Source organism: Pyrgilauda ruficollis, unplaced genomic scaffold, assembly GCF_017590135.1.
Source record: "Pyrgilauda ruficollis isolate IOZ18807 unplaced genomic scaffold, ASM1759013v1 scaffold39, whole genome shotgun sequence".
Lineage (NCBI taxonomy): Eukaryota > Metazoa > Chordata > Aves > Passeriformes > Passeridae > Pyrgilauda > Pyrgilauda ruficollis.
The window spans coordinates 6,402,453-6,427,963 of record NW_024525378.1 but is presented as its reverse complement, the minus strand read 5'-3'; the positions used below and the strand labels follow the sequence as shown (position 1 = coordinate 6,427,963).

Below are 25,511 nucleotides of genomic sequence, written 5' to 3'. Positions count from 1 at the left end.
GTCGGGCCGGCTGTGGGAGCGGGGCCATGCGCAGGCGAGGCCAATCGGGCCGTGGGGGCTACGGGGGCGCGGCCATGCCGTGTGGGCGGGGCCCGCGCGCGGAGTGACGCGCGGCGGGCGGGGCGGGGCGCGGCCGGCGGCGGAAGATGGCGCGGTGCGGGTGCGGGGCCGGGCTGTGCTGCTGCTGCTGCGGCGAGCGGGAGAGCCGCACCCCCGAGGAGCTGGTACGGCCGCCCTCCTTCAGCTGCCCCCTGACCCCCTCTGGATTCGTGCGTGCTGGCGGAGCCCCCTCACCCCGGGTCTCGGCCCGGCCCCACCCGGCTCTGGGGAGCGCCTGAGGCGGGCGGGGAGCGGTGCTGTAGTGTTGGGCCCCGCGCCTCAGAGCCCGGTGTCCCCACCTTAGGGTGCTGCTCGTGGCCCAGTCTCTTATCCGATGCTCGCCCCAGCCACACCCGTTCCCAGCCGGTTCCCGCCCGTTTTGCTCCGGGCCTGGTACTTCGCCGGCAGTGGCGGAGCCCCGCGCTGTCCCTGCCCCGGGCCCATCCTTTGTCTGGGCCTCGTAACCCAGCGCCTGAAGCCGCTGCCCCTCGCAGCTGTAACGGGGAGTGGTCCTGGCAGGAGCTCTCTCTGACTCTAGCACTGCGGAGTGTCTCTTCAGAATTGTTGTCCTGTGCTCCCCTGTAACCCTTGCTGTGAAGGAAAAGGGATGTGGGTTTAGGGCTTTGCTCTTGGGAGCTCCTATGTAGAAGTGATGTGTGTTCTGGCTGAGGGACAAGCTGTAAGGTAAGACCCTTTAGCGTTACCACAAAACAAGTGGTGATCTGGTAATCCACACTCCCAGTTTATCAGCAGCAGTGGTATAGGACTTGTGTATTTTGGCTTTGCTAGCAGTGTTCATGAACAGCTGTAATGCATTCGTTCCCTTCATGGTTTTCCTTTTCCTTCATTTGTTTTGCAGACGATCCTGGGAGAAACTCATGAAGAGGAGGATGAAATCCTTCCACGCAAAGACTATGAGGTGGGGAATTAACTAATCTGATATTATTGTGATAAGAACTGCAGACAGGTTGTGATCTGTTTGAGTTTTTAACAGGGCAGATACTCAGTGTGGATCATTAGGTTGCATTGACATCAGCAGAAATACCAAGAGTTGCTGTGCTTGCAAAGAACTGTTCCTCATCTTTGTATGTTTCTGGGTTAAAACTCTGTGAGTAGGTTGAATGTTGGCTCTCAAGTCAGATTCTTGTTGAGAAAATTCGTTTTCAGAGCCTGGTGCATTTTCCCTCTTTTCCAGTGTGAGATTTATAGGCTCTGGTGGCCTTGTTTTGTGGTGACTATAGAAAGTATCTGTACAGTTGCCTTTCTGCTGTCTGTGTTGTCATGCTGGCTCACAGCAGATCTTGCCATATATCAGATTCTGCTGCTTACAGGAGGTTTTTGCTTTTTGCATCACTGTCTGGTGGCCCTGAAGTATTCAGAACAGTTGCTGTCATTATGGGTGCCACCAGCCCAGCCTGTTACAGCTTGGCTTGAAAAGGTGAAGATGTGGATAGAACTAGTGGAGTTTTGTGAGTGTGAGTGGGAAACTATTGCTGTTAACTCTTTGCTGTGATAAACTGAAGAATTGATACGGTTCATCTGCACAGGAGTTCCTAGCTAGTATTCCTGTTGCAGTGAGAGGGTGAATATAAAGATCCAGTGTTGTCCCTGCACTGTCAAAGTGGAGACACATAAAGTCTAAAACTGTACAGTGTGACTTCTCTAATATAAAGATGTATAAATCAGTTGTGCTTCTGTTTGTTTCACTGTCTCTCTCAGCTTGAGCAGTGAAATTGTTCTGTTCTTTCACTTCGTGATTTTCAGGGTCTGACTGATGTAAATATTTAAATTAAGTTGTTTCCAGGACTATTATCTCCTACTGTTGTTTGCAGAATCTACTGTGGGGGTAGCAATGACTTCTGTGGTCTTTAACAAGGTCTTCTAGATGTAATTTTTTAACAGCCTGTTGCAGCTGACTCTCCTAAATTGACCTTTTCACATTTCAGAGCTTGGATTATGATCGCTGTATCAATGACCCGTACTTGGAAATTTTGGAAAGCATGGACAACAAGGTAGGACCTTGTTCTTTCATAAGCTAAAACCGTCCAGAAACTGTCCAGAGAAACTGTGGATTGGAAGTGTTCAAAACCTTTTTGTATGTGGCTTTGACCAGCCTGGAAGGGGAAGGTGTGCCTGTCCATGGAGAAGGATGGAATGAGATGAGCTTTAAGGTCCCTTCCAACCCAGATCATTCTGTGATTCTAAATATGCACTGCAGGAAATTTTATGGAAATTCTTTTCTTATTTATGACTGAAATTCTACGTGTTCTCCTGGTTTCTCTATTACAAAAAAACACCCAAAAAACCAGTGGAGATTATAGCTCCCAGCATCTCTTGTGATCCTCAGGTTTGAAAAAAGCAAGATGTTGAGTCTTTCAGTTTCCTATTTTCAATTTGCTGTTGTCACAGCACAGTCTTCTATTGATTTATCCCTCTGGCTGTTGAGCTGTGGAGCCTAAACCCACCTTCCAGAAAATCCCTGTTTCTGTGTTGCTTTTATTTTACTTTTTCTTTTTTTCATCCTCTTTCCAAACAGAAAGCCCAGAGATACGAAGCAGTGAAGTGGGTGCTGGTTTTTGCTATTGGAGTCTGTACAGGACTGGTAAGGATCATGCTGTTTGGGGAATGAGGAAAATTCAGGAGACTAAGCAGGAACAATTTAGAAATCAATGGCTAAGGAGTAAAGTTAAGAGGAAGCATTCTCTTTCATGGTGATGAGAGCTTAGTAGATGGAGTTGTATATTGGGAATTATAGCATGTTGTTATAGACTCTTTTTCAGGAAGCCTTTTTTTTCTTTCAGAACTTACTGAGTTTTCTTTGTAAAGTAGTCTGGCAAATCCTTTAATTTTGCATAAAGGAAAACTTGTCCAAAGGAAACAACTTAGTAAAAAAGGATGACAGTTTGTGGCTGAACTGTGAAAATCAGCTCAGCTGACTGTATAGCTCAATTAAATACCAGCTTTCTTCTGTACCCTTATGTATGTTGAGGGCATTAAAATGGTGCCAGATTAATACTTTAATGGGTACTAATTTGATGCAGAAATGCATCTCTTCAGGAATAATGCTAGGATGCATCTGTCCCAGTGAGAGAGAGGGAAGAAATCTGAGTTTTCAAAGCTGCTTTACTCTGAATGATGTGTTTGTCTTCTTCATTTTCTGTTCCCCCTGTGTACATGTTTCTGGTAGGACTAACTAGAGGGTGGTCTTCATTATTTGTATGTAGAGATTAATGATGGCAATTCTGTCTTCTTTTTCCCAGGTGGGCCTCTTTGTAGATTTCTTTGTGCGGCTCTTTACCCAGCTCAAGTTTCAGGTGGTACAAAGCTGTATCTTTTACCTTGGACCTTGCTAGACTCAAGTGACCATTCCCTTTCTGTTCCCATCTTTTGCTCAGAACAGCTGACTTTCACAATTTTGCCATTGGGCATGTTGTTCATAATAAAGCAAGTTTTCAACTTGCTTATGTAATTCAGCCCTTGAAACCAAGAAATGTTTCCAGTGTTGGGTACGTAAGCAGAGACTGAAAGAATGAGTGGTTTCCCTTCTTCCTAATTCAGTGTTGAGCTTTGCAAAGGAAGCCTGGCTTCCTGACAGGTTGTGTTAGCTGCTCTGGCTGGATTAGGAAGCACAGGCTTGGCTCTTGAGGCCAGTGGGAGGCCCAGATATTACCAAGTGATTGTGTGTTGGTGTGGGGAATGTTGTTTTCCTTGACCATCCCTGCAGCGGTGGAGGAGTGCACTGAGAAAGGCTGCCTTGCACTGTCCTTGTTGGAGCTGCTGGGGTTCAACCTGACCTTTGTTTTTCTTGCCAGTCTTCTGGTCCTGATCCAAGTAAGACTTCGGTTCATTGCTGCTCCTTACACAACCTTCCTTTCCTCTCACACACGTCCTTGATATGAAACATCCTTGCTAGAAACACTTTCTGCCCCAAAGCATCAAACTAGTTTCACAGTTCTATTTGATTTAGCTAAGCAGGGTCTCTTGGTCCCTTGCTCTTTGATGAGAAGTTGTTGGTCAGGTATGAAATCAAAGAACCACAGTGTCAGTGTTTCTTTTCTGCAGCCTGTAGCAGCTGGGTCAGGAATTCCTGAAATTAAGTGCTACCTCAATGGAGTGAAGGTTCCAGGGGTCGTGCGTCTGCGGACAGTGGTGTGCAAAGCTACAGGAGTGCTCTTCAGTGTGGCAGGAGGTAAGGAGTGCTCTAATATATTGATCTTGTTGGGTGTCACTGAAGGGGAAAAAATGTTTTCTCTCCTTTTATAGGGCACAGAAGGCCCTATCTTTCAGTAAAATGATTTTGATGATTTGGAGCAGAGTCATGAGCCCTGAGTGCATTTATAGAGTAGAGAATAAATAGAAGGATCAGGACTATCAGGGAAACAGGTGATTTTCTGAGTGGGCTAGTCACATGTGACTCTGTGGCAGAATCCAAGAGAGAGACCTGAAAATGTTCCAGGACACATTGTCACGAGCAGCCTGAGGGCAGAAGAGCAGAATAACCTGGAGAGTTCAGAGTCCTTGTCACAGTTGTTTTTCAGTTATTCCACCCACTTGGAGTGCAGAATCTGTGCAAGTCTTTGCAAATATTTGGGGTTGTTGAGGGAGCAGGAGGTCAGCACCTCCCTGTGAGGAGCTGCAGGCTTGGCACAGAGATGTGCCATGGCATGGGAGTGGTGAGCTGATCTCTTCTGGCTTTGTCAGCAAGGGAGGGTGGCAGTTGGGAAAGTGCATTCCCTCAATAAACTCTGTTTTTCCAGGTCTTTTTGTCGGGAAGGAGGGTCCAATGATTCACAGTGGTGCTGTTGTGGGTGCGGGCTTGCCACAGGTTAGTGCTGGCCTGAGCCACGGTCCTGGTCACGCCACTGTTTTGTAAGAGTAAGTTCCCATCTCCTGTGTTTCTAAATCTTTACTTTGTTTGTAGTTCCAGAGCATCTCTTTGAGGAAGATCCAATTTAACTTTCCCTATTTCTGCAGTGACAGGTACTGTACCCAGGATGTGGAGGAGGGGAGAGGAGGATGAGTGAGCAGACTTCCTTGAGAGAAGGGCGGTGGGCTGGGGTGAACCAGGCAGTTGTTTTATCAATTTCTTTCTAGAGTCCTGCAGTTTCTTTCTGCAGCAAGACAACACCAGGGTGTCACTCTTTCAAGCTGCTCTGGTCTTCCTGTTCATAGATGTTCTCTTGTGCTCCTCAGCAGATCTCTACTCATTTCAGACCTTTAATGTGGGTGGTTGAAAGCTCACCCCTTATGATTAGGATATACTACAGAGAAGGCTGGTTCTCCTGAATTTGAACAAATTCTTGCCCTTTTGTTTCTGTAATTCTTTCAAATGATGCTGGAGTCCATGGTTTGGGATGGTTCCTCACATACTGGGCAGTTGTGTAGTACCAGAATTCTGCTCTGTGTTTGTGCTCTACAGAAAGAGCACAATGCTGCAGCTTAATGAACAAATGGTGGTGTCTGCCATGGCCAGCTTTGCTCCCAACTCTCATTCCTGAATCCCTGGGATATTCCATAAATGGGGACAATCTCTTAATTTGCAGAACCTAGCATCTCCAGAGCTCTAATTTGCTAAACTGAGCTTGTTTTTCTCTTCATCTCAGGGATAAAAGGGATTTTGTATCTGCTGGAGCAGCTGCAGGGGTTGCAGCTGCCTTTGGAGCCCCAATTGGAGGCACTCTTTTTAGTTTGGAAGAAGGTTCCTCCTTCTGGAACCAGGGACTTACATGGAAAGTGGTGAGTGGTGATTCTGACTCTTTGTGTCTCTTCTTGAGAAGAGGGCTCCCCTTGGTAGGGCTTGTCCATGAGGACATTCTGATTATCCTGCCTCTTCCTGAGCTGCCTTGGCAGGAGGAAGGTTGCCTGCTCTATCAGTGTTCCAGAACTACAGATCAGGGGCAGAGATAAGCCTGGTATTATCTGGAACTGTGGGACAGCTCTAGGCAGCAGATTTAGTTTACCTGGGAGACTGGGCTTTTGTTCCTGGGCTCTCTGCATTCTGATCCCTTCCACAGTCAGTTCCTTTGCCCAGGCATAGGTCTCAAGGAAGAGCTGACTGTGCCAATCTTTTTTTTTTTTTTTTTTTCGTTCCACAGCTTTTCTGTTCCATGGCTGCCACTTTCACCTTGAATTTTTTCCGCTCTGGGATTCAGTTTGGAAGCTGGGGGTCTTTCCAGCTCCCTGGGCTGCTGAACTTCGGGGAGTTTAAGGTAAGATTTGCTGTTATTTCCCCACTCTGCAGTCTCTTGTTAGTCCTGTGCTTCTGTCTGTTAGTTTGGAGGTTTCTTTTGACACATGTTTGTATTTCAGTGGAAGGCACTTTATACTTAGCTGCGATACATTGATACCCTCAGAATTGTTGCCCTTTGATCTTAGCTACTCAAAATCTCTAGGTGGAGACAGAAGTGTTGGTAGGAAGTTGCAGCAACTACTGTAATCCTTTTTTGTACACTTTTCTGCACAGTGCTCTGAGTCTGATAAGAAATGCCACCTCTGGACAGCTGTGGACCTGGGCTTCTTCATTCTGATGGGGATTGTGGGAGGCCTTCTTGGAGCCACCTTTAACTGCCTGAACAAGAGGCTTGCCAAGTACCGCATGCGCAATGTGCATCCCAAGCCAAAGCTGGTCAGGTATGTGTGCATGGAGTTTGTACAGGGATCTCTGCTCCCAAAGCAAAAGCATCAGTCTAGAAGACCCTTTGAGTAGGATTGTAGGAAATCTCAGATTGGTTGTTTTAAAAATCACTAAATGAATCCTCCATAGAACTTAAAAGTGAACACCAGAAACCAAATGTTACAGTCCCTGTAATTTTTTTATGACTTTGGTGGTACAGAGAGAATTGAAATCCCTCTTATAAGGGCAGTGGAGGGAGCTCTGTATCATAAAGGCTGAACAAACCAGAGCTTTGTCTCCATGCAGGATTTTTTTGTGTCCTTGTCCAAACTGATGTGGATGGAATAGCTGATCTCACTTTTTAAAATCATGTCGGTTAATCAAATTCACAATATCTGTGCTGTTTAGAGAGGGAACTTCTGTGTTATTCTGAAAGCAGCTGTTTGCTCTAGACAACTCCTAAACACAAAGCCCAGGTTTAAAGAGAAAAATCAAGTTTATTTCAGCAGTTTAGAAAAGAGATTGAGAGACTGTGCATCACCCTGCCCAGTCCTATCTACCCTTTTACCCTGTAAGGATGTACAGAACATTGTTTCCATGTGAAACTCATTACTGAACCCTGGGGCTTTTCATGTGTGACTGCTGTGTGCTCTCTGGGCAGAAATAGCTTCTTTTTGGGGCAGCCAATTAAAAAGGGGAGCTAAGGCGATCCCTGGGAGCCATGTCAAAATTCAACTTGATTTCTGGTGTCCCTTGTTCCGATGCTAAGCTATGATGACTGCTGCTTCTTGCAGCCTTATCAAAGTCATCTGCAGAGCTGGGACTAGGTTACAGTGCTGAGTGTAGCTTCAGTGTATGGTTTTTGTTGTGTCTTTCAGAGTCTTGGAGAGCTTGCTTGTGTCATTGACAACCACTGTCATGGTCTTTGTGGCCTCCATGGTTCTGGGGGAATGCCGGCAGATATCTTCCAGCAGGCACAGTGGCAATGACACCCTGAGCCTGCAGGTGAGGAACTCTTGTGTGAATATTATATTCCCTGTCATATTGTTCACCCTGCAGAGAAGCACAGGCATGTAATGAGCTTTTGACAGCGTGCAGTCCATAACAGAACTGCAGTGAGAGCCCATGGAGGGTTGCAGGAGCTTAGGGTGATAGTGAAACCTACATTGTGCTTTTGTACAAACAACTCAGGCTCTGAGTCAAGGAGCCCATTGATGTTGTAGGCCCCATCTCTGCTATTGATGTTTGGTCTGAACTTCCCAAAGCATGGCTGTCCTGGGGTGATGACAATGGATAACAGTAACAGAAGTGTTATTTCCATTCTCCCCAAAGGCTAATGTAGGAGACAGTGAGTCTTAACCCTTTGTGTCTTTTGTGTTCTGCATTAGGATATATCAGAGGATGTAAATTCAAGCATCAAAACTTTTTTTTGCCCAAATGAAACATACAATGACATGGCCACGCTCTTCTTCAACCCTCAGGAGTCAGCTATCCTGCAGCTCTTCCACCAGGATGGTAAGTAGTTAGGAGACTGCCTCATCCCACACTTAAGCTTTAGAGCTTCATCTTAGCTGGAGCAGCACCACAAGGCTAACAGCATCTTCAGGCCTTCATGGTTCTGGAGGACTGCTAGTATAACTGGTGAAAGTCTCTTTGATGGGAAGAAAGGCCTGTTTTTCCTCTCTTTTCACTTACTTGTTGTCTGCATGTGTGTTTGGACTGGGAGACTCAGTAGCTGTTGTGAGATGAGCCTGCTGTGAGCTGAGGGGTGGATGGTGCAAGACTCTGTCTTGGACAGACACGTGCCCCTTTAGTCATGATTCTTCTTGTGTTGCAGGTACTTTCAGCCCAGTCACCCTATCCCTGTTCTTCCTTCTCTATTTCTTACTCTCCTGCTGGACATATGGGATCTCTGTGCCCAGTGGTCTGTTTGTACCATCACTGCTTTGTGGGGCTGCCTTCGGACGCCTGGTCGCCAACCTCCTCAAAAGGTGCATCAAGTGTGCGTGTGAGGGACATGCTGCAGGTGCACCATGAGCTCTCAGGCAGGTTTTTCTAATCTGAGGGCTCTGTGCTTTGCTCTAGTTACATTGGTCTGGATCACATCTACTCAGGAACCTTTGCGCTGATTGGGGCAGCAGCATTCCTGGGAGGAGTGGTCCGCATGACCATCAGCCTGACTGTCATCCTCATTGAGTCCACCAATGAGATCACCTATGGGCTCCCCATCATGATCACCCTCATGGTGAGTGCAGGACTGTAGCTCTGGCTTTTTGCAGACTGCTTGAACATGTGCTGGCCATGAATCTCTGTTACTTTCACAGCTGTCATAAGCCAAGGGGTCTTGCACTTGGAACAGCAACTCAGTAGACCTCGTGTTTGCTATGCAGGTAGCCAAGTGGACAGGAGACTTTTTCAACAAAGGCATCTATGATATCCATGTGAACTTGCGAGGAGTGCCTCTTCTGGAGTGGGAAACTGGGATGGAAATGGATAAGTAAGGCTGCTTCTCTTGGTCTGACTGTGGGTTAGAGTTTGTGGTGGGGATTCTTGCTCAGAAATGCTTTAATGCAGGGGAGTGGTGCTTCATCCTCAACGTACCTGGCTGCTCTGAGGGGCAACTGTGAGGGCTGCTGTGAAAGGAGTTGTGTACCAAGCCTGCAGAGGAAAGAGATGCCAAAGCCCTTTCTGGGGGGGGGGATGGATGGAAATCTGCAGGGTGGATTTGGGAAGTTCAGCAAGAGCTTTGTGAATGCATTCCGTTGGAGTTCGCTTCTTGTGGAATGTAATCTTCTTCCCACCTGTTGTCTCTTCCCAGTAGTGTTTAGAAACTTTATTGTAAGTTAGAACATTCTACATTTCCTCTAGTTCGTCATTGATAAAATGTTATGTTATTAAAAAAAAAAATTAAAAATCAGGTGTACCATCACTGCTGATACCACAGTGAAGGTGAGCACACAGGTAAAAGGAGCTAGCACAATTTAACTGCAGCACACTCCTTCAGGATCTTGTTTAGGGACTGGTTTGTTTTCATGTTTGTTCATCACCAGCCTTCTGTCACTGATCTGATGCATGCAGAATCTTGGATTTCTGTTTCTCCAGACTACAAGCCAGTGACATCATGGAACCCAACTTGACATACGTGTACCCACACACCCGGATCCAGTCCCTTGTGAGCATCCTGCGCACGACTGTCCACCATGCCTTCCCTGTGGTGACAGAGAATCGGGGCAATGAGAGGGAGTTCATGAAGGGAAATCAACTGATAAGTAACAACATCAAATTCAAGGTAAAGCGTTGCTTGTTTGATAGGTTGAAGAGTAGAGAGCTTTGTTTTGCATTCAGAATGGCCTTGCTTTAGTTATTTAAGCTTTTGGGTAAGAGATTAGCACCTACTGCAATAGAAAATTTTAAAGAACTCCATTTCATTCCATTGTCTGGGTGATGGTAGAGACAAAAGAGTGGGCTGCATTCCTAGAGGCAAAAGTTAAGAGGAAAAAGTAATCTGTTTAGCATAGACATGGAAATGTTTGGATTTGTTACTGAATTGCACAGTCCTATTGGCTATTCTTACAAGTCCTGCAGCAGCAGTGGCTAATGAGCATGTTATGTGGTGGCACAACGCTATGATTAGTAGTTCATGGTCACTCTTGGATAACTGTTGGCTTGCCTAGTGAGTATCTGAAAATTGTTTGTTGTATGCAGAAATCCAGCATCCTCACCCGAGCTGGAGAGCAGCGCAAGCGAAGCCAGTCCATGAAATCCTACCCTTCGAGTGAGCTGCGTAACATGTGTGACGAGCACATAGCAACAGAGGAGCCTCCTGAAAAAGAGGATCTGTTGCAACAGATGTTGGAGAGAAGGTGAGGTCCTGGTAGACACAAATGTACGGAAGCAGGGTTTTTCCATATGTTGAGATGTGTTGTAAAGAACGTTTCACACAGTCTCTGTCATTCCATATGTCAACAGAAACAGTGCTGATAGCCATGTTTTAGAAGTGATTTGTCAGGTCTGAGGAGCCAATGCTGTGTCTCACACCCATGGGACCAAGTCCCATGCAAGTGGGTTGTGTCCAACTTCTTACGTTTCCTTCAAACACTTGTACAGACATATTTCATTGAGAAGATGAAGTTCCTGGGAAGATTTCTGTAGAAATCAATGTCCTCTTGTCTGCAAAAATGGGAGAGCTCTGGAAACTTTACCCAGCTAATGACCTAGTGCCATAATACTGATCCCACCTTTCTGGTAGCTGGGCTGAGTCACCAGGATTGTGTTGCTGTTACTTCCAAGTAGAAGCCCAGTCTAGTGAATAATTTTCTACATCAGTGATGGTGATGATGCCATTCACTTTCATGAATGGCATCCTGACCCAGGATAATATTTTGCCAGATGCTTCAGCTTTTATTAGAATCTGAGTAATTTGGCACTGAAAATTGCTTTAATAGCAAGTGATTTGAAATTGAGTTAGGAGACTGTCCCGTTCTGCTGCTCTGGCCACATAATGGCTCTTGACCTCTCTCCCCTATTTTTTTTTTTTTTTGTGAAGTCTTTTGCTTGTCCCTAGCAAGAGTCCCTGAAATGTTCAGGGGAAAGTTGCAAAGAGCTGAAATAGCTGCTCTTTTGGGAGTTGGGGTATGTGAAGCTTGTAACACCTGGTGTTAAATCCATCACAGATACACTCCTTACCCCAACCTGTACCCTGACCAGTCTCCCAGTGAGGAGTGGACCATGGAGGAACGCTTCAGACCCTTGACCTTCCATGGCTTGATCCTGCGCTCGCAGCTGGTCACCCTTCTTGACCGGGGGGTTTGCTACTCTGAGAGCCAGTCGGTGAGTCTTCTGTTCAGGAATTGCAGCAGAGACATCCCTGCCTTCTCAGGAGGTTGGGAACACTATTCATGGGCTGCCAAAAAGAATATATCTACTTTTACATTTTAAGGAATGCATGTGTATTTTAAAGTTGCGGACAGGTAATATGAATTCTCCCTTGCAGCTCTTAGAGTAAAGGAAGTTGAAAATATCCCCAGGAAAAGGATAGTCACTGTTAAAAAAGTAATCCAGCAGACCTGTTTGTTGCATAAAGCTATGGAGAATATATGATATGAATATATGGCATAAAGATATGCAGTACTGGAGAACAGAGGGCAGATATTGAATGCAAATAGAGCATCCAGCAGTATATACTTTGTGTTTTACTGCTGTGTGTTGAGGTCCTAGCAGAAAAATGTCAGCTGTGTGACTGAGATCAGTGAGAGTATCTGAGGTCCAGCTCCCACAAGGCTGGTTTCCTGCTGCCCTTCAGTGTGGAGTGTAGATTTGTCAGAGACTGGGGAGCAGGTCTGTTCTCTCCCAGCTAAAGGCCTGCATAGGTTTGGGTAACAGCACCTCTGCAGAAGGTGGGTGTGTGGGTGTGGGAGGAGGAAGAGGTCTGGGGGAGCAATTAGGAGGCATGGTTTGCTGTGCTGCTTGCAGCCCCTGTGTTGTCTGGAATGGTGACACACGGGTTCAGTGGGGTTTCTTTGAATTGCAGAGTGCAAGTCAGCCTCGTCTGTCCCACGCAGAGATGTTAGAGGATTATCCCCACTATCCAGACATCCATGATCTGGACCTCACATTGCTGAACCCTCGTATGATAGTGGTAAGATATGCACTGCAGTGTGACAGTCCCTCCTCATATATATTTACAACTGTCCAAAGCCTTTGAAAAACATTGAGGGCATGTTTTAATACACTCTTTGGCACAGTGACCAACATCCTGTGCTCCTCAAGCATTCAGCCTTCACTGCATGTGGAAATCCCCTGCTATGAGGTAACAGTGTCCATTGGTGCTTTACTTCTAGAATAAAGTGTTGCCTGTCAGTTTAACTTCTCAACAAACCAAAATAGTGTCATATTTCTGCAGAAATATAAGATGACCACAGTCAAGTACTCTGTCCAGGCATCAGTGCCTTGGAGGACTTGTAGGATTTGCATGTTAGTGATTCCCAGAGACATTGAAAATGCCTCTTGTAAATAACATGATTGTTTTTCTTTCTTAGGATGTCACCCCATACATGAACCCATCACCCTTTACTGTCTCTCCAAATACTCATGTGTCACAAGTCTTCAACCTGTTCAGGACAATGGGACTCAGGCATTTACCGGTTGTGAATGCAGTTGGAGAGGTGAGTCCTTGTCTTGGCTTAGCTGAGCAAGGAAGCCACAGTGTTTATGCAACATTTTCCATCTTTGGGACAATTAAGATCTCTTTTAACATCAAACAGAAATGCTTTAAAGAGATCAGAATAGGATTTTTTTAGGGCTCTGAAGGCTTGATTGCTGTGACTTTGTTGGCATCTTTTGTGTCCTAGCCTGTTTCCCCTTTACCTGCAAAGAGCAGGATGTGCATCTCTCCTGTCTCAGGTGTGCAGCCTGTAGAAGATGTCCCATTTTTCTATCTGTTGAGAGGCCCTGAGCTCATCAGAGGCCACTAATTTGCCTTTCCTTTCACGGCTTTATTCAAGGCCAAGAGCAAAATTTCCTATATGTTGGGGCAAGAGGTTTTTCTGTAGGAAGGGAGTTGTATTCTATTTCTACTCACAGGAGCAGCAAAGCAAAGGAATGTTTAAATATCTGTGCTTGACTCACTGCCCCTTTGCCGTCTACAATGCTCAGAAACAGTCAGTAGATGTCAGCAACCTCCTATAACCACTATGAGAAACTGTTTCCCCTAAGCCTGACCTGGTCTGTGTGAGGCAGCACTGCTTTTTCTGCCTCAAGGTTCCCCACAGTTACTCTGCAGGGCCTGTGAGTTGCAAACGAGATGTTAGCGTATTCCATTTTAGTACAAGATGCTCTTGTGGTACTAGAGAACAGCCTAGTTCTAAACTCTTTCCATGTGTAAAATCAGAGAGGTGTTTCACCAGCTGAAATGTGTGGTTTGACCACAGCAGGCTGGGAGAGGGTCCCTCTTGTCACCTGCCAGTGTGCAGTCACCTCTTAGCTAGTCTTGACCATTTCTCTATTTTGGTCTGGAGAGCTTCCTTGAATGTATCTGACAGGAGCTATCTGAACTCATGTCATGTATAATACCAGAAATGTCTTAAATGAAGCCCTAAAAGACAGCTTTGTTATTTCCAATTGCAGTTTTTACTTCCCAAAGGATTTTACATCCTTATGCTGTCTGACATAGAAGGGATTTCCCTTCCTAGGCAGAGGATCCTACTGGTGCCAGACACCACAGCAATGGTTAAGCTGTTTGTTTGGGTGTAGGTAAATCAGCATTCTTGCCTGAAGAGTAAGTGTTGGTAGAGGGAGAAACCTTGTTTCTGTGAATTTCAACTTGAATCCGCTCTAACTCAACACTGGTCAAGAACTGCTCTCAGGTTTCCTCTTTTTGGGGTGTTGAAAAGAATGACCACTTTATTATGAATGTCTTTCAGTGGCACATCTCTGATACAGACTTGTATCTTTTCTTCTTTTCTTCCTGTTTAAGGTTGTTGGGATAATCACTCGGCACAACCTGACCCATGAATTCCTGCAGGCAAGACTGAGGCAGCACTATCAGACCATTTGATGCCCCTGCCCCTCTGTCAGTGTGGCTTCCTCCCTCTCCAAGCTGGCACACATGCTCGCATTCTGCTTGGACAACACAAGGCCCAAGACCTCCCGTTTGGCTTCTCACGTGCATATCAAGCCTGGGGAACTGGGAAACATTTTGCTAGCCAGAGAATTAGAGGAGCTGCCTGAGCCCAGAGCTGTTGGTTGGCCTCAGGCACTTGGTTTGACAACTCTTGATCCAGGTGTTTTCTTCCCCTGTCCCCCTGTTATCTCCTTCCATCAGATGTTGTCCTGACACTGTGTGTTCTGCCATTTTATTTTGGGGTTTTCTGAAGAGTTGGAAGAAAGAACCATTTCCCTCCACTGTGTCCTGGGCAAAGAACTGCAGTATCTTTCCCTTCCTCCTGTGTGACTCCCTTTTCTTCTTCCTCCCTTGCTCCTGCAACTGTTGCCTTATTTGTGTGAGAAGGAAGTTACTGTCACCACTGAGAGGAGATACTGAAGTTTGCAGGTATCAGATAGCTGCTCTTGAGGATTGTTTCTTGCAAAAGCAGTATTGAAAAATCCAGCATTTTGGAAATATACCTGTCTTTGCAAGTGTTCCCCTTTGCCCATATTTTTTCACTCTGGCTTCATTTGTTCTTAATTTCTCTCCTTTCCTGGGGAAATGTTTCTGCTGTGATATTTTTGACATCAGGTAACTTTTGAGAGTAGCTCAGCAGATTCAGAGTTCAAAATGGTTACATTTCTGTTACTGTTTGGGTTTATAAATATTTAGTACACTTGTGAACATCTCAGAGAAAGGAGATCTCTTCCCTGTTAGCTGTTACTATTATCTCCCTGTAAGAGACTCTTCTAAGATGCTTGGTGGCACTCCACTTTGACATTCCTGCATTTCTTGGCATTTGTAGGCACTTTGTCCCTGCGCTGCTTAAACAGTGAGAGCCTGGGGCACCTTTCCAACTGGAGTCAGAGACCAGGGAACTCCACATCCTGAGAGCTTGGAGAAGTGTTGCTTTGTGGAAGCAAATAGAACTGGTGGTCTCTGGGCTTGGTTGAATTATCTCTGTGTCATAAGAGGAGTTGCTGTAGTTTCAGGCTGCCATAAGGAGGGATACTTGCTGCTGGTGACTAAGGCAGGATCTCCTGCAGGTAATAAGTGGGGCTGTCTGTGCTCTAAAAATGCTTGGGATAATGTTTGCAATCTGTAAGGGTAAGATCAGCACTTAGGAGCCAGTTGCAGCCAGTTCAGTGCTTTAGCAGGTACCATCCTGGCCAGCACCTGCATTGTTCCAGCAGGCACCTGCCCTCCTGAGTTCTCTGTGCAGATAACCCTCAGTGGGAAGCCAGTGCTGTGCCTCAGGGACTGCAGGGCTGATTGGCTTGATAAAGCACAGAGCATTCTCTCAGCCAAGATACTGGGACAAGCTGCATGGGGAATGTATTCCAGAAAAGCTTCTACACAGCCTCTGAGCTCTCCAGTTAACCTCTTGTCTGCCATAAGGAGCTGGCTAGGTGAGAATTGGGACAGAAGGCAGACTTTGTTGATTTTCTGTATTTCCTTAGAGCATAGGAATTGGCATCAGCTACTACCCTTGATTTGCAAGTTCTTTCCCTGTAAGTAGAGTAGAGATGTTTGTTCTGTCTGGATAGTCTCTGCAGGTGTTGTCTGAAATGCTTGTGTTCCCTGAGCACTGGTCTTACACTGAGCTGTCCCAGCAAACTTCCAGCACCCATTTGCACTCCCTGAAGCTGGGCTGTAGGTTTGAAATATGCTTATGTTAGGCTACCTTTCACTCAAAGGATTTGTGCTCCTGGGTAATTATGAATCATAGGAATCCTGGTTTTGTGGGACTTCAGATCACTTAGGTGGAATTGGCAATCCTGTACTGTTAGAACACCTGTCAAGAATGTCCTGTGCCTCCCCATGACAAATGTTTCTCCTCTTGCTCATGTTGAGTGAGGGTGTGTGGAAGGGAAGGTTCCTTCTCTTCCTGCACATGAATAAGACTCCTTAGGTTGTTTGCCTTGTCCTCTTTTATTTCTGTACACAAACAGCAGGGTGTTTTGCTGCAGGATGTCTTTGTCATTGCTGCTGAGACTAGAGTTGGTCAATCCAGACAAATCAGGCTGGAGAATCTTGTCAGGGTTTTTGTGGGCACCAGATGCTTCCCCATGAGAAGGCACTTTGCTTTCAACCTGTTGGCAGCACTGTCTGCTCTGCCTGGGCATCTTATTCAAATGTTTCAGCTGAAAAACACCCTTTAATTCTTTCAGTAAAGACATTTTCAATGAGGATGGTGGGTGACCCTGTCAGCTGCTTTAAAGGGAAATCTCAGTGTGCAATTACCTTTCTGTAGCCTGCAGAAAAGGAATTACAAGTTCACCTGACATTTGGTGATGCAGTATTTCTCTTCTGATGAGGACTGCTGCCAAGGGGTTTGTGTTGAATCAGTCTTCTCACACTTCAGTTACTTAATTCCTTTCTTACAACACACTTACTGCTTCTACCCTGGCTCTAGTTGCTAAGTGATTTACTAAGAAACTTATTCTAACATAGGTGCCAGGAACATTTTAACAGAGCAACACTAAGGGAAAAATAACCCAGAACTGGGTTAGTTCTGATGGCAAGGTTAGGGGCTTGGTCTGGGGCCTTCCTCCTTGCCTCGTGGCTTCCTGTGCAGTGTTAATTATGCAGTTTTGAATTATTAATTACTGTGAACCATTCCAATGGTAGCAACTTACCTTTCCATGTGGGTTTTTTTTGATTTTTCAGAAAATATGACTGTGACAGGGGTAGGGAGGAGTCATCAGGAGAACTCTGGGGGAACTCTGCTTCAGCTCTGTGCTGCCTTTGACTGTAAATGCAGCAACATAGGAGGGAATGGGAGAGGTTTACAGACTCATTGGATCCAAGCATGTGTCATTGTCCCTGTAGTGACACACTGGGGCTCTAGCAGAAAAAAATTAGTGGTGTTCAGTGACATTAATATTATTTCTTCTAATGTTTGCTTTGCTAGCAGGATACAAGCTGCCTCTTCAGTGTGTGTTCATTCCCATACAGGCATGTGCATTCCCAGTTGTGAATCATGCAGCAGGCACTGGAAGGAACGGAGGATGGCTGCCTGGAGCTTTGGCTGTTGCAGGGGTATAAGAAGAGAGAAGCTGCTCTTGTTGTCCAGGGTGCTGAAGGGCTTTTCAGTGGCAGTGGGATACACAGAGTCTCCTCTGCATCCACTGTTCAAATGCAGTGTCTGAAAAGGCTTACTGGGAGCTGGGATGAGACGTCAGTGAGCTCCACTGCTGTCTGGGAAGGGAGGGGAGTCTGTCAGTGAGGTTTGGATGTTGAGATAACACTTTAAAAGTGAGTAGGATGTCCCTTTCTCCAGGCTGTTTCGATTGCTGTATGGGCTGGGTATGGTTCAGCACACATCTTACTGATACTTTAAGCATTTTAAAGCAGAGACTGGAACCCATATATACCAGTTTCAGTAGAAAACAATACTGTGTTGAAAACTCATGACTAACAGCTAAGACATGACAACCTTGATACTTTTGTTGACTCTCCCAGCAGCTCTTTGATGCCTATACCAGAGAATATCTCTCTGGGATAGCTGAATTAACACAACTATTTTATTCTTCTTTTCTTGTCTCCCAATTCCCAGCATAGCAGGCATGACTCTAGTTGCCTTCCCACCACTTTCTGTTGTCATAAACTTTACCTCCTCCCCACTCTGCTTTTTATGTGTGGGATTGTGCTGGTTTTTTCTGAGAGCAGTCAGGAGATGGTAATAGGGGGGGAAATCTTACAAATCTTCCTTCTTTCCCACATAGAAGTGTGGGACACGCTTATCAAGCAGATGTCAATCAACAAAGGCCTTTGGGGGCCAAGATTCAGGAGAAGTAAATCAAGCAAGCTGGTTGTGGCTGGACTGGGATGTGAACTGGCACAGCTCCACTTCTCCCTGCAGCAGTGCAGGGTGTGTGCCCTGTACTTGACATATGATTTCTTAGAGAAACCAAGCAGTGCTGACAGCTCCTCTTGGCATTCTTGCCTGCCAACTTGGATTTCAGTGGAAGCATTTTGTTTAGGGAAGCTGGATAAGGGATAGTGCAGTGTCTGAGGGGCAGAGAAACCATCAAATCTAATTTGCAAATGTACACCATGCCAAGCAGACCCCTATTCAAACAAGGCTCAGCCTTACAGCGTGCATGGAGCACACTAATGGAGTTACTGTGTTTCAGACTCCAAAGGAAAGCAAGCTGCTCAGTTATGCATGGGCAGTAATGGGTACTGCCAAACGCTGTTCAGGAGCTAGAATGAAGTCTGGCAGGGCAGGAGGTGGAAAATGTCATTATAGCTGTGTGGAGGGTGTTAGCCTGGTCCCTCTCTGGTCCCACTGGGATATTTCTTCATTTACGCAATAGCTGTTCACAAGATTGTTCCCTGCTCTCTCTGATCCAGTGCTCACATCACCAGTGGCAGCTTTTTTCCTTGGGGGTGATGTTCTTTGCTGTAGAGCTGATCAGTGTCGAGTTTGTCCCATTCAGCTTTTCCCAGGGCTTACTCCTGAGTGCAGCACTATTCTGATCTGGCTGCAAGATTTCCCTGAGGGTGCTTTACAGCTCAGTGTGTGTATGGGAGTAGCAGTAAAAATCCAGTCAGAGATGCTTTTTTCCTCGATTGCTTACCCTCAATTAGGTTCTCCCAGACTGCAGGGTCTATTAACTTACTGACTGCAAGCTAATACAGACTTGTTCCACCAGGAACTGGCTTGCTGCTAATACTGGACCCACCTGGCTTTAGGTCAGGAAGCATTGCCTCTTCTTGCCATTTTTAGCACATTCCACTCAACTAATCAGTGCTTTGTGCCTTGAGGGGCTGACAGGGAGGGACAATTTACAGTGTCTGTGCAAGTTGTGCTTGACTGGGTAAAATTCAGCTTCAGCAAGAGCTATTGTTGGAGTACATGAATTGTTTTTACTTTCAGCAGCACAGGGGAAGTCAGGCTGTTGCCCATTGCTGCTGTGGAGGGACCCACCTGCATGTTCCCATCGGGCTGCAGTGGGTGTGTTTGGAAAGCCTTTTAAGAAGACAAAGCCCCTTGTCCCCTCAAGGGCTCCCCAAAGGGTGACTTCACACCCCTGTGATCTGTGAAATTGAGTAAATGCAAAGTCACTGTCTCTTTCACTGCAGAGGTGTCCCATGGATGCTGCTGGGAATCTTAATCTGGAAAGTTATTCTTCTGTCAGGGAAACCTGTGTGGCCACTATTCCACAAAATATTTTATCTGTAGCTGGTGCTGCTGGAAGGAGAGAATTTGTATCACACTGTTGTTGGAGTGTAGCAAAATTATTCCCTCAGATTGGACTTCTGCCCTTCTTCCCTGGGAAAGAATCACAAGGCCCAGTGTGGAGAGGAGCACACAGATCCCGATGCTGCTGGGAATCTTAATCTGGGAAGTTATTCTTCTGTCAGGGAAACCTGTGTGGCCACTATTCCACAAAATATTTTATCTGTAGCTGGTGCTGCTGGAAGGAGAGAATTTGTATCACACTGTTGTTGGAGTGTAGCAAAATTATTCCCTCAGATTGGACTTCTGCCCTTCTTCCCTGGGAAAGAATCACAAGGCCCAGTGTGGAGAGGAGCACACAGATCCCTCTTGGAGGCCATGTCAGCACTGCCAGGAGTGACTGGGAGGGTGGCTTGTCACAAAAGTGATGTGTGACATGAGCCCTATTGAAGTGTTGCAGCAGCCTTAGCTGTGACTGGCCTTGTGCAAGGAGGGGTGTGTGCTTGAATTTACCCTTTCCCTGGAGCTGTGTCCCTGAGAGCTGTTGTCAGCAGCTCTGGAACACCTGCCTTACAATTCCTTATCCTCACCAGCTACTCTTTCTGTCACCATTTGCATAAGCAAAGTCAGAATTGGATTGTTCCAGCTGAGTCTGTGCTGGTGCTGCCTTCTTAAGCCCTGAACAGGTTTCTCAGGGTACTCAGGTACCTGGGAATACACTGAGATTCTGGGAATGAGGCTCATGAGGTGCTCAAAATAACACAGTTCCTAGCAGTACATGCAGTCAACCACAGGACAATTGTGTTGAGCTGGGCTTGATGCCATTGCTGGGGCTCACATGAGGATCCAAGCTTTGTTCCTTGGGGTGCTGACTGAATGTGGTTTTGGCAATATTTCCTTCTTTGGTGGGGTGCTAAAATATGTTTTGGGTCAAATTCAGCTCCTAGGTGTGAAATCTAGCAACCATGGTTAAATAAACCTTAACCAGACTTGCAGTGTCCCCATTAGCCATGTTAGAACAGCTCCCAGAAAGTGATAAATGCTGCTCTGTAGTTCAGTGATCCCACCTACCCTCTCATGAGGAATATCATGATAATATTCAAACGTTTGAGGATCCTTCAAGAAATTCTGGGAATCAGCATCTCAGCCACGTGCAGAGTGAGACAAGACACAGTTAATGATGTATCTTTCTGTTGATGCTCGTAACCTTTATTTGGTCACTGCTAGAAAGCATATACAATGAATTCCCTTTCCTCCCTCTGGTTATCTTGAAACTTGTGGAGTGGTATGATTTTATTTATTTCTTTTCATGTAACTTTTGGTTACGTGGGGCATTTGTGGCAGTTCCCATGACTGAATAATTTAAACCAGCAAAAGGACTCTCTTATCACTGAAATCCTGTCTATAGGAGAACTCATGATGATCTTTGAGTGTTAAGCAAGTTGTTTTTTCCTGCTAACCTCTTAGCATTTCTTACTGCAGAGGAAAAGCCTCTAGTCAAAAACTAATTTTCATTTTTACTAAATTTTCTCTGTCTCATGTAAGTAAGATCCAGGCTTGTGGGTACCAGAATATCAATAAAACTTAAGATTTTGACTTTAGGCAAATACAAGAAAATTTAATGCAACAGACAGGAGAGAGGTCCAGCACAGATGTCTAATGTGTTAGTTTTATTTAAAGATGGTCTGTCAGTGCTAACGTAAGAAATGTTCTTTAAAAAACATCAAATAAATAAATAAATAAATAAATAAAAATAGGAATAACTTTCTGTTGAGGAGCTTAGAAAGCATCTGGCTTTCATCTTGGGAGGAAGGGGTACTGTAAAGCATTCTTCAGAGCAGGTTCTAGGGAGGTTGATCCTAATTTCTCCGGGAACCTGCAAACCAAACATGAAATAAACGTTACTAGAATCTGTTTTTGTCTTTGTGCGTGTCACCGTTGTCAGCAGTGCTTTTGAAAAACCAATACTAACTTAAATACTAGGCTCAAATTAATTCTGAAACTGTGTCTTAAAGACTGAAACGAGAAGCTGCTCCTTCCCTGTGCCATGGCACACGGTCCGTGCTGTTCAGTGGAATGGCTCAGACAGGACTCACCATTGCAGCCCATCCCACTCAGGGAGCCGATCCGATCAATCCTCCTCCCAAAGCAGCCAGAATCTCTCATCATCCTGGGCATCTGCAGCCCCCTCAGTCTCTTGAGGAAGGGGTCCCTGTAGGACAGAGGGGTGTTGGGTGCAAGCCTGGGTTCAGCCTTCTGGTTGTCACTGTCATCGGCGAGTTCCGACAGGATCTCCTCCTGGCTTTTGGGTTCTTGCAGGTCGGGATTGGACTCCAGGGCTTCCATCATTGCAAACTTATCCTCCAGTCTTTCCAGCAGAGCCTGTAAGAGAAGGATTAAATTAATGAAATTCCTTATTTCGTGGTCATTTGCTAACTCTTCCAGTCCTTCTGTTCTGTATTCATAGATGGTCCCATAGCCCACCTTAGGGAGACTGACAGGTTGGATCCCAGCCTTCCTGGTGGTCACTGGGTTCTGTCCTCTGCATTATATCCCTGCTCCCAGTAATTCCATCTATGGGAAGACATAGCTTCACCTTGTGGACTGAGTGAAGCTGCTTGCCATCATGTGTACCTTACTGGCAAGTTTAGAAGACATCTTGGCAGAGAAGAAAATAGAGGATGTGGGTTGCACAGGGTCCACTCAGCCCGCTGGTGGTACACAGTCTGAGAGAACCTCTAGCCACATAGCCCACTCCCACGTTCTCACTTTGCTGCTTTGTCACCCCTGGCTATTTCAATGGACATCACTTAGAGAAGCTCTAGGTGTTTTCACTAATCTCTGTCCCAGGGATTACAGGATTGCTACTCCTGAAAGTACTGAAAATACCTGTATGGTAAATTCGTGCCTGCTGTGTGATTGCCTTCTGGGTGCCATTCTTTGTAATTTGTAAAGCTTTGTATAACTGGGGTCAGATAACCTCCTCAAGGGCAGCTCAACCAATTAGAGGAATCTAATTGCCCGACTCTAGAATATGAACATAGAGGAATGAGCCTTATGGCCTGCCTGACAGTGAGTGCATTTGGAAGGCACTCTTCCTGGCTGCAGGAAACAGCCCAGAGGCAGCTTTAGCTTTGATTGTCCTTATCAGCTCAGGGAGTTTGTTCTTAGGGCCTGAGAGCAGCTTTGAGAAGTTGGTTACTGGTACCAACCAGCCCAAGGAAAGCTTTGAGCTTTCAGATCCTATCAGAGTCTCAAGTTTGTACTGTGCTGTAACAATGCATTTTCTCTATTATTTGTTAAAATGCTTAGAGGTAATTTTATGGCTCTGGAAGCTTTTCTTGATGAGCCGTACTAAATGATTGTGCTATTCCTCTAGTAATAGTTCTAAAAGTTTGTCTTTGGGTGCTCCACTTTACCTCCTCATCTCTCATCCATACCCAACCAGATCTCTCAAATTCACAAAGCTAGAGCCATATGGCTGCCCTGTGGAGCAGGGGTAAACATACAGACAGGACCCCACCTCAGAGTTTTCTATTTGTTCTTATGGAGCTACTCTGATGATTTTTTCCTTCCCTGGAACTTTGTTCCCAGGAAGATGTATCTTTAAAAGAAATAGAACCTAAACACCAAAGCAGGCATCCTGCAACATCACGATTTTGGTTCCCACTACTGCCCAGGAGCTCAGGTGAACCCAGCACGGGAGGATATTGCCCTACAGAGCTTCTCTGAACCCCTTTGAAAAGCTGAGGCTTTGTCCCCCTGATGTGGTTATTGCAATCCAATCATGCAAAAGGAAGGCAAAGCACCACCTCACACTCTGCTAAGCCCCCCAGAAGTTTAACCTTGCAAAATGAGAGTCCTCACCTCCATGCTGGCCAGTTCTTTGGCAGGGCTGAGGCTGTAGATAGGGTTGGCTCTGCTGGACTGGAGCTGGATGAGCAGCAGCAAAAGGAAGCCATAGAAAAATGAGCCTTTAGTGTCCATGGCGCTGACTTCGTTGGCAGTAGGGAAGTTCAAGCTGCTTCTTCTGAGATGTCCCTTCAAGTCTCTTTCTTCCTTGTCCTGTTGTCTCTCTTCTGAAGCTTGTCTTTTATACTCTTTGGGTGATCCCTGCTTCCTAGGTTATCAGTGGGTTTATCTTGGGCACATTCCAGTCCCACTGCAGGCATGCAGCTCTGTCAAGGGAAGATTCCCTTTATTAGCTGTCATTAGGCAGCAGCTGCTGAGGAATGTATGTCACAAGTCAGTGATTTCATGTCACTCCCCCTCCTCTTGATACCAGGCGCTGTGATTACATAGTCCAGTTGGAAATTCTTAGCAATTCTCTTTCAAGAGACCCCTATGGTCAGATGTACAGAGATGGAAAACAATCCCAAAACTGCTCTAAACTTTGCTCAGTTAGAAGATTTCCGTAAGGAAATTGCCTTTTACAGGGGAAACAACAGGCATTCAGATCAGTACTTGGTGAAGAATCAAGAATGAAGATAAATTGTCTTTCAGGACACCTAAAGTACTGTGCACACTTTCCTTCTCATATGGAATAAGCGCGGCCACCACCTCCCAGCAAGTGTGCTGAAAATCCCAGATTTGGGCCACTTTTCCCTTTGCTACTGAGGTGATATCACCACTGAGACTTTGTATTTGTGTGTTACCAACAAGAGCAGCACCTCGATCTGCACCTCAGTGCAGACTGACTGTGGGGAGAGCGAGCACCTCCAGCCCTCCGCGACACCGGCTTCGGCACCACTGAAAAACACTAACGGTTATTAACAGCCAAATGCTTAAATAATGGGATTTCTTTGAGCATTGATGGTAAGGCTTGACCCTGCATCAATAAAATTTAAGGAACAGGCAGCCAGTTTCAGCAATATACTTATTTTACCGTCGTACAAGAAAGAAACTTGTTCAATGAGAGCTTAAATAGATAGCTGGTGTTATTCAGAATCGATCCCAAAGAAAGAATGGATGAATTTGTGTATATGTGAGTTTTGTGGGGAGTTAAAACAAAATCTTAAATATAATATATTACAAACTAAAAGTATTTATTTGTTTGAGTGCTGAATGTCTTAAAATTAGCTAGAAACTGCCTATTCTTAGATGAGAAATTTAAAAAGCACAGAAATGCTTCAAATTTCTCTTCCATTTTTGTCTTTGTACATATAGTATAACTAAAATGGAATCTTTTTACAGAAATGCAAGAGAGTTCTAAATCATGAAACAATGGCTTTTTTTTTTTTGCATTTTCTAAATGTTTCGTGTTATTTTAAATTGAAACAACAAATGTAGGAGTAAGTTGAATGTCAGTCTAGTAATAATTTGTTGTAATAATTTGTTCATATGAACATAAATCTTGAAAGAATCTCCTGAGTACATTTTCAAAATAATAATAGAATGATAAAGTATTTCCCATGTCTTAAAAGTCTTAACGTGGTGTTTATGTACAAACATGTGCACATACTGTTCACATGATCAGCTACCAAAATTATACTAGAAAGGACATTCTCAAGGTTGTGAAGTCATGCTCAAATGCTACTTCTTCCTAATATAGCCTGAAGTCAGCCCAACTCTGTGTATGTTCCGATGAAGCCCTTTATTGTAAGAGCTCTGTTTTTCCTCAATGCTTTATTTTTTTCAGAACATAAAGTCAATACTGTTTTTTTTGTATTATTGTGTACTCCAACACTTTCTTATTTTGTGCTTTTAAAAAAGAATTAAGATCCTGATAGCTTATTTATAGCTTATTTTTTACAATTAACATTCTACACTGCAGTGTCTGTATAGTTCTTTAATTAGTTACAAGTATTCTTTTCCTGCTGCTCTTGGTTTGTGTGTGTTTGTTTGTGCCAAGGTGTTACTTTGTTTTGTAAACTGCAAAAGTTGGAGAAGATAAACCAGAATTATTCATTCATTTTGAGTGTCCAATTTAAGATAATTAGAATCTGTTATTGTTCTATTTCTTGTTT

The 25,511-nt window shown here is 45.1% G+C and overlaps 2 protein-coding genes across 3 annotated transcripts; one reads left to right on the top strand and one right to left on the bottom strand.

Annotated features, from left to right (window-relative positions):
• The first annotated feature begins 43 nt into the window (after positions 1-43).
• CLCN6 (chloride voltage-gated channel 6) lies at positions 44-25,511 on the top strand. Of its 2 annotated transcripts, XR_005955878.1 has the most exons (24): positions 44-224; positions 959-1,018; positions 2,046-2,111; positions 2,636-2,701; positions 3,360-3,426; positions 3,824-3,930; positions 4,162-4,288; positions 4,857-4,924; positions 5,021-5,079; positions 5,703-5,835; positions 6,195-6,308; positions 6,563-6,729; positions 7,591-7,717; positions 8,101-8,227; positions 8,550-8,703; positions 8,798-8,957; positions 9,103-9,209; positions 9,815-10,001; positions 10,418-10,575; positions 11,386-11,542; positions 12,243-12,350; positions 12,751-12,876; positions 14,187-14,762; positions 23,982-25,511. XR_005955878.1 is itself a non-coding variant. In XM_041476486.1 (23 exons), exons 1-23 carry the CDS (start codon positions 147-149, stop codon positions 14,265-14,267), a joined length of 2,604 nt encoding a protein of 867 aa, XP_041332420.1. In that variant the 5' UTR covers positions 44-146; the 3' UTR covers positions 14,268-14,833. The 2 variants fall into 2 exon arrangements, 1 of the variants encoding a protein (XP_041332420.1); XM_041476486.1 differs by lacking the exon at positions 23,982-25,511 and having other exon boundaries at positions 14,187-14,833.
• Positions 20,724-23,623, bottom strand: LOC121358380 (natriuretic peptides A). Its single transcript, XM_041476493.1, has 3 exons — positions 23,413-23,623; positions 21,642-21,927; positions 20,724-21,421 (listed from the first exon to the last, which is right to left on the bottom strand). The coding sequence occupies exons 1-3, from the start codon at positions 23,530-23,532 to the stop codon at positions 21,405-21,407; spliced, it is 423 nt and encodes a 140-aa protein (XP_041332427.1). The 5' UTR covers positions 23,533-23,623; the 3' UTR covers positions 20,724-21,404.

Bases quoted from the DNA above. Each gene is read 5' to 3' on its own strand.
- CLCN6 (XM_041476486.1), top strand. From the start codon at position 147: ATGGCGCGGTGCGGGTGCGGGGCCGGGCTGTGCTGCTGCTGCTGCGGC. The intron at 6,730-7,590 runs GTATGTGTGCAT...TGTGTCTTTCAG, and splicing joins CCCAAGCCAAAGCTGGTCAG to AGTCTTGGAGAGCTTGCTTG. The intron at 12,877-14,186 runs GTGAGTCCTTGT...TTCCTGTTTAAG, and splicing joins TTGTGAATGCAGTTGGAGAG to GTTGTTGGGATAATCACTCG.
- LOC121358380 (XM_041476493.1), bottom strand. From the start codon at position 23,532: ATGGACACTAAAGGCTCATTTTTCTATGGCTTCCTTTTGCTGCTGCTC. The intron at 21,928-23,412 runs GTGAGGACTCTC...CTTCTCTTACAG, and splicing joins AAGAACTGGCCAGCATGGAG to GCTCTGCTGGAAAGACTGGA.